Source organism: Ctenopharyngodon idella, chromosome 13 (assembly GCF_019924925.1).
Source record: "Ctenopharyngodon idella isolate HZGC_01 chromosome 13, HZGC01, whole genome shotgun sequence".
NCBI classification, from domain to species: Eukaryota; Metazoa; Chordata; class Actinopteri; order Cypriniformes; family Xenocyprididae; genus Ctenopharyngodon; species Ctenopharyngodon idella.
In genome coordinates, this window is record NC_067232.1 from 27,262,326 (window position 1) to 27,275,334 (window position 13,009).

The window sequence follows — 13,009 nt, forward strand, 5'->3', positions numbered from 1 at the left end:
TCAAACACGAATGACATTGTGCAGTATAAGTCGAAGTATCGTTTGCTCGTTCCATTCCCAGACACGCAGAGGTGTTTTAATGAAGAGCAGTGGGACTGCGGTGTGAGGAGAGGGTCCCGTCACACCGCTCTCTGCATCACGGCTCCTCGGAGGGGAACAGCTGCACCTCACCCTGTCTATTCTCACATGACAAATCACAGGCCAAAGACAGGAGAACATTCTCACACCTCAATCCTTGGCACAAGTGTTTCTCCTTTCAAAATGTGTAATAAACACCAGGCCTAACAAAACCTGCTATTGTCTTGGTCCCTAAATCACCAGAACAGCATCCAAAGGAGAAAATATTACAAAATACAAGATCTTTTATGATTAACACTGCAAAAAAGAAAGTTTATAATTAGTATTTTGTACTCATTTTCGAGTTAAAGGTAAAGTTCACCCAAAGAAACGGAAATGATTTAGATTTAAAGGGTTAGTTCACCCAAAAATGAAAATTCTGTTATTATTTACTCACCCTTCATGTCGTTCCACACCCGTAAGACCTTCGTTCATCTTCAGAACTCAAATTAAGACATTTTTGATGAAATCCGAGAGGTTTCTGAAGCACCCATAGTCATTGCACCTTTCAAGGGCCAGAAAGGTAGTAAAGACAAAGGTGCAATGACGTTGCTGCTTATGGGTCCTTCAGAAACCTCTCGGATTTCATCAAAAATGTCTTAATTTGCGTTCCGAAGATGAACAAATTGTCTTACGGGTTTGGAACGAGTACTTAATGACAGAAATGTCATGTTTGGGTGAACTAACCCTTTAACAACAAGAATCAACCCCATTTTTCATGCAAAACAACAAGGCTTACCTCTCCCATAGAAATATTTGTGGTAATAATACGCTCCCAGGTCGATGTGCTCGATGATGTACCGCTTGACCTTTTCACGGTGGATTGCCTGGCTTTCCCGTGGCACCTCCAGTACAGACACGCCGGCATTGGTACAGTGGGAGCTCAAGGACGACTCAAAAGAGCAGTTTTCTCCTCCAGCACTGTAGGTGGTGTTGGTGGCCCTGGAGAGAGAGATCCTCCTCTCCCCCTCTCCACCAATCTCATTGCGAAAATGCGGGCAATTGAGCACCAATCCATTGCTCTTCCCATCCCCCTCATCTGCATCCAGGTTCTCCTTGGGATTGAGGTCTTCTCGACTTCCCAGCGGCGATTCGAACATGGATGGAGGTCCAGTAGTATTCCCACCCACTTGTCCACCTCCTGGGACTTGGTACTGCGAGGCGGCTGAAGCTCCGGTGGTGGTGTTCTTCCTCTGGCTCAGGCTGATACGGTTGGCCACCGCTTCACTGATGTTGAAGAGGACGCTCTGGACGTCATAGTGAGCGAAGCATTTCTGGAAGCTGAGCGGCCGGCGGTCGTCCTGCTCGGTGGAGAGCCGCAGACCGTCGTTCTCGCTCTTAATAGTCCTCAACTTCCTGAACAGCGACGTCTCGGATGACTCCGACTTGAGACGACGCATGAAAGACTTCTCCCTTTCTCGGCTGTAGAGGAGGGAGCTGTCCACGTAGTCGTAGCCCGAGATGCGGACGATCTCACCGCGGGCTATTTGAGCAGCGGTCTGCAAGCTTGGGGAGAGGGTTGTGTCGTAACGAAGGAGCTCTGGGAAACCGACAGGCGGGGCGCTGCGATGGTCCAAATTGTCAATCCGGTATCCTCGCAACATGGTAAAGAACCCATCATTCCCGAGACCCTGGCGGTCAATAGAGGAAGTGCTGCCGTACTCCCGATGCAGCGAGGCACCAGTGTTGGGGTTGACGGCGTTCTGGTCCATTATGTCCTCCGCATCAATGTCGCTGATGGTCACGTCACTATTACTCCGCTGGCGAATGGGATGAAGCCCCTTTAAAGGGGATCGACTCAGAAGGTCACTCAGGGAATATTTTGTATCCGAATAATCAGGCTCCAATGATGCTTCACCCAAATCCGTGATCTCCACACTTTGGTCTGGCTGTCCGTTCTGGAAGGCCGTGATGACGCTCTCGTAGTTGGGCCCGCCTCGGGTTTCCCAACCCTCCTTTTTCGGGGGCCAGTCCGTCACCCTGGCTCGCACCCCCATTTTAGGCATAGCAGGCGTCCCGTTTGTTTTACCACCCCCTTCCAGCTTGCCCTGTGTGTTGGCCGCTGGATGTCCCATACTCCCATTCAATGCTTTCAGCTTCCTGGTAAACAATTCCTCAGATGACTGCATGACGTTAGAGAAGCCCTCAAGCGATGGAAGGTTTGTTTTATCGTCGATGCCCACGGCTCAAGCTCATATCCTGCTTGCAGCTGCTTGGGAAAGCGAGAACTCAAGTCCCCTTATTGGTTACATTGTCATAGGTCACCCATTTGAGTCCCAGGCCAGCTATCTCAACTAGCTTAAGAGTTGTCTGCCCACATGAAGGGGCTCCTTTCACTCCAAGTCCATTTTTCTTCAGGAGTGACCAGTTTGATGAAAGACAGACAGCATTTGGGTGTCACGGACGGCTGGAGCTTCAGGGGTCAGTTGAAAGCTATCCTTTCACAGAGTCAGCTAATTTAGGACGACAGCTGGAGGAGAGCGATCTGTTGGGAGCAAAGAGAAAAACAAAAGCACATTAAGGCATCTCACAGAGAACAGCAGAATATATTTATTCAGATACTCTTCCAAGACAGTGGGATGTCTTTCTCAAAACCTCCTTATGACCGGCAGAACAATGTAAGACTGTTAGATAAGTAGCAGGGTGTGTACCACAAAACAGGCCTGATGACTCCTTCAAGAAGGTTTTCTCACAAAGAGATCATTTAAAAATATAAATGCTTATTTCTTTTGCTTACTTGTATTGGCCAAGTAGGGTTTCAAATCAGTCTTGTTAACCATGCGGAGAGATAAACTTAAGGGAACATTCAATGGTTTTCAAACTGGATTATGTTTTAGGCAAGGAGAACTCAGGAAAATGTCTTTATTTTCATGCCACATTTATTTGCTCCCACAAAGTACTGGAGCCCCTAAATGCAATGTATATATACTGTATATGACTCGTGCTGGTAAAATGAGTCACAATGAGCATATTTTCAAAAATGGGTTATTGTTATTCTCACATAAAAAGCCTTCAAAATGATGTATGATTTGTTGAAATCTGACAAATAAATGACTGAGCTACACCTGTTTGAAGTCGATTTTGAGAAATATTGAGTTAAAGCTTTCTGAAGGTTCTGCAACAAAATCACTAGCAACCAAACCTTAAAATCTCTGGTAATACCACCAAATTTGGCACAAACCAAGTTAAAACCCATATATATAGGAAAAATATACATATTCAACTTTTTTCCATGATTCCACAATTGTTTGATTAACATTAATGAAACAGACAGCCTATACATTAAGACCTACTGTATCACACGGATCTAATCTAATGTTACACATAAGATGTTTTTCCCCAACTGTTAACCAAACGTTCACTTAAGACACAAAAGATAATGTTTGCGTGAATAATTTTTTGAAATACTGTAATTCTGTGTAGTATATATGTGTATATCAGGATTGTGCACTGAGGCGTCTTTGTGCACATGCTTCGGATCTGTCTGTCAGCACGATTAAGATCGTTTTGTTTACATCAGTATGAGTTTAAAAATCACATTTCATTGGTTCAGACTCATGCCATCGAAAATTCGCTATGAATATTCACAAAGTTGGAATGCTGCGCTTTACAATGATACCAAACTTGTGCTGAGGGAAGTGCCAGATGTCCAGAAGTGACCAGAGAAACACGACATTTTTTAGGGTCAAAGGAAAGGTACTCCTCTCAGAAAACGTACAAATAAAGATACTTTTAGATGTTTAATTGCTATTTGAAGCATTGGGATCGCTAGACAAGGGCTCATTTTTAATGAACTCATTTTTGTGAAAACCTATATATGCAATTTTTGTGAAAACCTATATATATGCATTGCTTAAAGGTTACTTAAAGGTTCCCAGTGGGGACTTCACTTCTGCTCGGCTACCATTTGTGGGTTGGGAAGGTGCCACTGATGACCTTAATGGGTTTTTCATGTTCATGAATTTCGTGCGAATGCGACATTCATGCATGCTGATATAATGTGCTAGATAGAATCATGTTACATGACCTGACATTGCTATCAGCACACAAAAAAATCTGCTAAATCCATTATATAGCTTGACCTACAACATAAACGGTATGACCTTTTTTTCTGAACAGAACCACTAATCTTCATTCTATTTTCACTAGGCCTAAAAAAACAGGAACAACATCTTCACTGTGTCTGCCCTATTCCATGCTTCAGTTTCTGATGTACAGCACAACACCACTGAGAAACATTCATATTTGCAGGACAAACGACATCTGGAGGGGGGATTTGTGCCACATCAAGATAGCTGAAACGTATATGCCGTAGTTTGAGGAGGAAAAACACTAAAACGCTAAATATAGTGGTTACAAATATACATTAAACAATATATAGGCCAGTGCTGCATGTTGTAATTTTATTATGATGATATTAGCATTACTGCAAAGGTTTGAAAGGCATTTTGATTAGCAACAAGCAAATTTTGAGATGACCTGCAAGTGCAGGTTTGACCCAAATTCACAGTTGGTGTAAATGCAACTAGGATTGAGAACACTGAATCTAGAAGGGAGATTGATGCCCTGGTTGTAGTTTTTGGATAAAAGAGTGTTTTCAAATGTTTCTTTTTATTACTGTGAATTGATTAAATATCAATATATGCAATATCAAATTGAATGTAGATTAATCGACTGAATAATTGCATAAAATCACAAAACTTGCCTAGAAAAGCCCAGAAATGATGATAAATTCAAATAGATTACATGATTGAGGCAGAATAGATGAAAATGTCTTTATAAGTCAAAGTATATTGTTTGAACAAAAGCCCATCACCGACCTACAGAAAACCATTCTGCAAATCTTAATAGCATCCTGGGTATGCCTTTAAAGGGGTCATGAAATACGTTGTTTTATTATTTTATAATGTTTCCTGGGGTGCACTTATAACGTTAGTATGCTTTTTACATCAAAAATTGTCATAATTTAGAAATAAAAGGCATTTTTTTGTACCCTGATTTTAGCCCTCTGATTTGAACGCTCTGTTTTAAGGGGCGTGTCTGCTGTGAGACTTCAGTGTAAACGCCCACTGCTGTGATTGGCTGACATCTTTGCATATGAAATAGCTCAGTATTACTCTCTCAAACTTTTAGCTCGTTGTTACTATTACATCTCTCAAGGTTAAATAATCATGAAAAGTGTTGATTACAGCATTATATTTAAATCGTGGCATGAAAGGTTGCAGTGATGAACATTGTAGTCGATCACAGACATGTTGTTGAGCTCATGAAAGCAGTGATCTCGTCATTGCAACTCAATTTCTGCACACTAACGAATGCTTTCATCATAACTAACAGTGCAAACTCGATATAACTAAGAGATTTGTTGAATAAAACGGAGGTTTTGGCGCGAGTCCAGAACTCAGTCACTGATAAACTCATGGTGTTTGATTGACAGCTCCAGCGATTGTAAAGGGAGCGTTCTTTGATCGCTTTCTATATATAATTTAATCACCGTTTAAATAACAGATTATTTTTATCCTTCTAAGAGAAACAAGGTGAAGTTGAGCGTTTAGTCACTGGTTTGATTTACTGACACACAGACAAAGATCATCTGACTGTACATGAATCATTAATATCAGATCAGGCATTAGAATGAACAATTCTAATTATGACAATAACAATTAACATTATGAATTGTACCAAATACAAATAAATAAAGCTCAACTGAGACATTCACATTGTTGAAAATAAATAACCATATTCCTGCATTAAGATCCTTTGAAAGGTAATGTTATTTTAGTCATATATCGCTCTTCTCTCCTCCTCATCTCACTAACACACCAGTGGGCGGGGCTAACGCTGCAATGATGAAGTAGGTGTTGATTCCAGGATCAGTTGTTCGTTGGTGTCAATAAAAGCTTTTATTGGACTAACAATGAAGTTTTCAGTTATAAAACTTACAAGATATTTTTATAGTACGATGACCTCTTACATATCAAAAGCTCAAGGAAAAGTTGATTTCTCAATTCATGACCCCTTTAAGAAAAACCATGGTATCACATAGTACTTAATTATTATGGTGTACTACAATACATTTTTGTAAGTAGACTCACAAAATGTTAAAAAAAAAAAAAAAAAAAAAAAAAAAAAGTGACTAAAATGAGAACAGCTAGCTTCATGTCATTTTCTGACTGCATTAGTTCACTTGCATCGACTTTTCTTACAGACTGCTTCCCCTTGGACTGTCCTTCACAACAATTCAAGCGAGCAGGATTTTGGATCCCAGTGCTGTAACCTAACTAACTGTTTTCACATCGAAATGCAGCAGCAGCAAAAGTGCTTCCTGAAATAACTTCATTAAATGAGACAGGCTTTTCTGAAAGGATGAGCAAGGACAAAACAGAGGGGCTCCCATTACGTAATCCCTTTTCACGTCGACACAATCATTAAGATACACACAGCAGGGTAACTGAGGAAAAACCCCGTCCACAAAACACTCAAAGGACTATTGAACTGTGACTAAAAGTGTCTCCTTCAATGTAACGAGACTCAGAACAAGTTGAATTCCAACAGAAAGATCCTTCTCTAAAAGCTCCTTACAAATCTAAACAACTGAATCCAAATGATGCCTTAAAGGACCAGTTCATCACATGCAAAACCCTGGCAATCACTTCCAAAGGCTTTTTGTGAAGGCCTCACTGTTAAAACACTTTCTCCTATAGCAGTTTTAATCATTTAGCAGATTCTAATGTTGAAAGAAACCTAAAAAATGAAGAAAATCACAAGCAATTCATCATACAAGATTTAATAATGCAATACTGCAATGGCAAGTTTCAAGATTAATCTAGATAGAGTAGTGCAGAAACTAGAGAAGAATCAAAAACTAGAGATGCAATGATATTCTGCACAATAAAATTAAATTAAATTAAATTCTGCCCAATAACAGTAAGCTGCAATTATATTTTAATAGCCAACATAAAAAATAATTATATTTTAATATTCTACAAAAATGAATGGATAGATGAATGAATAAACAACTAAATAAAGTTACAATAAAAGACAAAAGTACATTAAAAATAAAACATTAAAAACTAAAATCAATTGTTTTTTGCTACAACTGAATTTAGCCATTATTAATGTATAGTATGAAAAATGGATATTCATCTTGATTTTTGCTAAATATATTATATTTAACTGTTATTAAATTATTAGTGTTTTCTAAGATGCAAATTTAAAAAAAAAAAATAAGGAAAAAGATCATGTACAATTAAAATTTAATATAGGCAGATAAATATATATCCAATAATGACCAATATAGAGACAATTTATATATATATATAATTATATATATAATATATATATATATAAAAAAAAAAAAAAAAAAACTAATACTGGTCAATAACCGATGTGGTACTGACATATTACTAGTAAAAATGTACAAGAGAAGAGGATAGTGGTTGACCGATTTGATTTTTTTTCCGATGGCGACACTTCCGACACTTATCAGCCTAAAGCTGATCATTTAAAAAAAAAAAAAAAAAAAAGACAAATATTGTCCAATAATTGTCAGCATTGGCGATATAATGGTCAACAAGTACAGACAAGTGGCATCTTTAGCAGTTTCCATCTTCAGCAGATCAGATGGATGTTGGAGACTCGCTCCACCACAGAGAAACAGAGAGACGGAAGGTTCTGGAAAGTGTAAACATCTGCCACACACATAAACTAGACATCACGGTGGTCTCTGAGAACCTATGAAGTCCATCTAGAAGTTACACAGACAATGATAAATGCTCTCCATCGTGTCTTTCTCTACAGGGGCCCCTGATTGCAGCACAACTTGGTGGTGGTCAGCAAAAATATATATCATACCTATGACCTCTGACCTGCACAGGGTTTGTTTTGTGACTGGGCCTTCTGTGTGTGTGTGTGTGTGTGTGAAGGAAGCTGATGATGGGAGGTCTGACACACACACACACACACACAGAGGTCTTTAACGAGAAAAACTCAGCAGTCATTATCTTTGGTCAACCTCCAAGGCCAAAGAAATGAAATTGGGGAGTGGGGGTGGTGGCTGCGAGACTAATTATAGCAATGAACTCATTTTCTGTCGCTGGCTGGGCCGTTTTGGTGTCTTTCGTGCGCAGCGGAGCTGTTTCGCCAGGTCTTAAAATAATCTTTTGACACGGTGGCCTGATTAGAGGCTGCGGGAGTATTAACGTGCCGTCACCAGGAGAACCCGGTGCTGTCAGTCTTCTTTCAAATGATATGGCACTGTCAGCTTCAGACGTGATTGCTGGACTCTGGGGAAAATATTACAAGAACATCGTTTGACATGTTCACAGCATGTCCACATTTTAATCTTTTTAATTAACCTTATTTATAATAAATCACATTGTAGACATCGTGTTGTGCATTGGCAAACGCTGTCATTTTCTTAAATGATAAAAATTAATTTTTGTTTTTTTTACAAAGATTGAGATTTTATTTGCTTTGGATATGCTTGTGTACTATTTAGGGATGCACCGATATGAAAATTTTGGCCGATACCGATAACCGATAATTCTTTATATTTGAAAGCCGATAACCTATAAACAATTTATAATTTTTGAGAGCCTGATTACAAAAACAAAAGTCTCACCATTAAAAGCCACGTCCCAAGCACATAATTATAATGTTCTCATTATAATATTATGTAGCTTATATGACAGACTTATGCTATATGTTGCACTTAACTATGATTTCAATCATATTTCAAGCAATTCAAAACAACAGTGCGCATCTGAAGTGCCTCAGCTGAAGGAAATCATCCATTATTTATCGGCTTTTATATAATCGGCCAAATTTTCTTATCATGCCGATAACGATAGCATTAAAAACGAACATATATTGGCCGATACCGATATGGTGGCCGATAACATCCCTAGTACTATTATAAGGGTTTGTGGAATGTTTGAGCTCATAAATATTTAAAAATTGCACAAAAAAAATACAATATGGCACATAATTTTTTGTGCATTGTACTTTTTAATGCAATACAAGACCTTGGATATGCAGGGCAGAAACAGCTGAATCCTGTGAATCTCTTGAGCGCAGGGGTCATTCCAAACCTCCTCGTCATCCAAACCGGCTCTGACAGGAGAGCTGTGCTGCAAAGTCAGGATGCTGGGAGAGAGTTTAAACACTGTGGTTTAGTGTTATACTGATAGGATGAGTGAAAACCTAACCTAAGATTAAACCCACCAAACACAACAATTTTAAAGCCCCATACACAATACCAGCGAAACGCAGCGACATTTCGAAGGAAAGCTGTCAATTTCTGAAGACACAACCGACAGGGACCGACAGGATGCGACGTGAAAGATGAGATATGTTTAACTTAATGCAAATGAAGAGCAACTTTCGGGAGTGGCAACTAAGGGTGCTCCGATTAGGATTTTTGGAGCCGATCACAGGAAGCATTAACTGCCGATATCTATCTTTTTTAAGCCTTCTTTTTATCATGTAGAATTATTTACAGTGATGCTCCAATCTTGATTGTTACAGACATTCATTTCAGATGTAATTTTCGTAAGTTGAACATGGAAGGCGGTCTGGCGGAAGCTAGATATTTTACTTTATAATGTTTTAAATATGGATATTTTTCTTACACAAATGCATCGCTTTGCTTCAGTAGGACTTTATTAATGGCTGGCTTGAGGGTGAGTAAAGCTTGGGGTAATTTTCATTTTAAAGTAAACTAATCCTTTAAGGTTACAAAAGTTAGTCATTCAAGAGCAGTGAGTGTCATTAATGTTAATCAAACAACAAAAGACAAAGAAAAAAAATCAGGATTATTAGGCTGCTGTCACTTTAAGAGCTGCACAGATCCAATATAGGTTACTGTTACACAACTTTCTCAACTGTTGACACAAAATCGACTGTGTTTATGTGCATACTCATCAAGCAGGTAATTTTGTGCATCCATTTATGTGTTTGACCATTTAAGCGCAATTTGGTAGCTGTTTGTGAGACGGCCTTATGTGTGTGCACTTCGAGTGTGCATGAGCGCAAGGGTTGCCAGGTTTTCACAACAAAACCCGCTCAATTGCTACTCAAAACTAGCCGAATCGTGTTTAAAGGGGGTCCCCCAGTAAAAATCGCATTCCAGGGGGTAAAATCCACATTTTTGTCAGGGTTCCCCTGGTAAAATTTGCATTCCATTGGCTAAATATCATGCTTTTTGGGGTCGCTTCAACCCGCGGACATGAAAAACAACCCGCAGCAACAAAAATACAGAAATATGAATTGTACCTCACCTTGAGCATTATAATTATTTTACCGCAGCAGACAGAAATTGAGATGGTGCATGTCATGCCAATCCTCTCAAGGCAGGCGCGCATCTTTATGCGGGGTCAGCATGATATCGATTTATGAGATCGGCCTTCATAGAGACCGCCGATCAAACTTCCCAAAGCAATTATCGCCTGATAGCGTTCGGTAGCCGATCAATCGGACAACCCAACCGATACGAGTGAAATCAGTGGAGCGCACGTGATCGGTAACTACGAAACTACTATGGAGGCAAGATGTAGGAAAAGTTAATTTTAGCGGTCAGCAACTTTCCTATAATTTATGATATGTCTCTGTGTACATACAGTGACACTCGCCATGCTGAATCTGAGCTTAAATAGTGTTGTGAACCCAGGCAGACCGCCGCTTCACACTGCCAGTGTGTGGGATTTACTGCCTGTATTATAATCCACCAGAGAAAGCAAAAATTGTAAGCTATAGCAATGTCTCTCCAACAATCATTCATGTCGATAGAGCAAACAGTGCTGGATAAGTTATGTGGCAAAGTTTAATGCGTAGCATTTGCACAATAGTAGCTCATAATAGCAATGCTTGTGATAACAAGTGGTTGGCAAGAACCAGTCAGTTGTGTTTAAATAACAATCTCCATAACCAGACACCTTACGGCATGAAAAAGCACTAAACGGCTTTCATAAATAATAAATGGCCGAATGCGAAAAATGAGGTAATGAAACTATTCAGGGAGGCCTCCTCAACTCACATGTACATCATTTAACCAACAATGTTTATTTTTGTCCTTATTCAGGTTAAATAAAGAGATCACAGTCTATTATCTGAGAATACAAAACAACACACACAAGCAATATACACCTCGCTCAGGACTTCAAACTACTTTTCTGGTTTCAATCAAACTTCAAGCGCCGTTGTTTTAACCTTGAGGTGATACGGATGGCGATTATTAAATTCCTCACACCCGCGGCCCCCCCCCATAAAAAAAAAGAGGGCCGGTAACGGTAACCAGACACTGGCATCTCTGGTTTCATAAACACTCGTATTTCTGCTTCAACGGAGCAGTTCGCAGCCTTGAGAAGCAGATTAATGGTGAGTTGAAAACGGGCCAAACCTTCTCAAGAAAATTCAAGCAATTAAACCGTTAGGCCAGTTAATGTGTTGTTTTTATATTTAAGAGTTCATTATAAGGTTCTGGGAACTCATTCTCATCCTACTGACGGAGCTATTCTTAACGGTGCGTGTTTGTTTGGGTCGAGGGCCAAGTCGGGCCATCCCGAACACGGATCTAAACGGCCCCTTGAAACACACCCTTCCTTTTTATCTGCGGCTCATAACTCAGGCCTCTCGACGGGGAGGCGTCCACCACAAGCTGACACTCAAATTAGCACCAGCGTGCCGCTCTGGACGTTACGAGTCTATAACCTCCTCTGTAATAAGACCGGCCCCTCCATCAGCCGGGCTCTTTGAGGCCTGCCACGAGCTACCGCTGGGAATTTAATAGCGAGTTTTTGTAGGGGAATCACACCCTTCGGTGATCAACAGTTGGTGGCTGAAAGAGCTGCAGAGAGAAATTTCCATTTTGTGAGACAAGGAAGAGAACCAGATTAGACAAGCAAAGAGATGCTGATAATGTGTCCTAAGTAGAAATAAGAAAATGAGCAAATGTACCCAATTCAGTCACTGAAAAGAGAAAAACATCTGGTGTCTTTTAACATACACAAGCATTGACATGGAGAAAACGCAGTGTGCATTTTAAAAGATCCAGCTTTTGTTGGGTCTACTGACAATGTACATGATGATGGATGATATATTGACGGAAAAAACTGCATGTTTACAGCTGACATATCACACACCTCTCTTGCAGAAATCAGCTGATGGCAACGGCATGAACTATCTGAAGTCTACAGAAGCATACTGGAGTCAACATTCAAGTTAGTATTTGCATTTTCTCAAGTCCCTATTGATCTTAGTACATTTATAAAGAGCAGTTCCCTGTGCTTTTGCAAAGGCTGCAACACTATAGCTGAATTCAGAATCGCATACTATTCATAATATTTCTGTCATATATTTATAAAGCAGAAATAGTAAGGAGTAGTGTGCAATTCCAAATTCAGTCTTGTGTAGTTGATAGTATTGAAGGAATCATCTCTATAAGGTCATTCCTTGTCAAATCAACCATTTTTCAGAAACTTCCCTGGCTCAAATTTTTGATTTTGTTCATATTTTTTCTGAAGAAAGATAAATAGTGATGAAAGCCGAAATATTAAATGTCACAGATGTATATTTACTGAGTAATCCACTATTTTGGATAGGGTTTTCACCTGAAATTTGAAGCGAAATTAAAAATGACTTTAGAAAGATGGCAGCATCATTATATTATCTTTACACAGAAATTGGTAGGTCTGTTAGAAAATCTGTTGCAAGTTTGTTGCATTAAATGCCAATGGTGACAGTTCAAAAATGGGGAAAAAGCTGTTCTTGTGTTTTTTTTTGCATAAAGTTTGTAACTTAAGGAGTATTAAAGATATCTTAATATGCTTTTAGGTTCTGAACAAACTTTTCTTTTGGTATCCATATTTTTAAGGCCCAATATGGTTCAATACCA

At 39.5% G+C, this 13,009-nt stretch overlaps 1 protein-coding gene across 5 annotated transcripts in view; it reads right to left on the reverse strand.

Moving 5' to 3' along the window:
• Positions 1-13,009, reverse strand: part of LOC127524783 (signal-induced proliferation-associated 1-like protein 2) — a 150,249-nt gene that overhangs the window by 89,896 nt on the left and 47,344 nt on the right. For 4 of the 5 annotated variants that reach the window (XM_051916667.1, XM_051916669.1, XM_051916668.1 and 1 more), the window contains exon 2: positions 857-2,602. In XM_051916667.1, coding sequence (XP_051772627.1) covers positions 857-2,246 — 1,390 coding nt within the window. In that variant the 5' untranslated portion in view covers positions 2,247-2,602. Of the gene's footprint in view, positions 1-856; positions 2,603-9,143; positions 9,265-13,009 lie in introns of all 5 variants that reach the window. The other variant, XM_051916666.1, reaches the window with a different exon arrangement.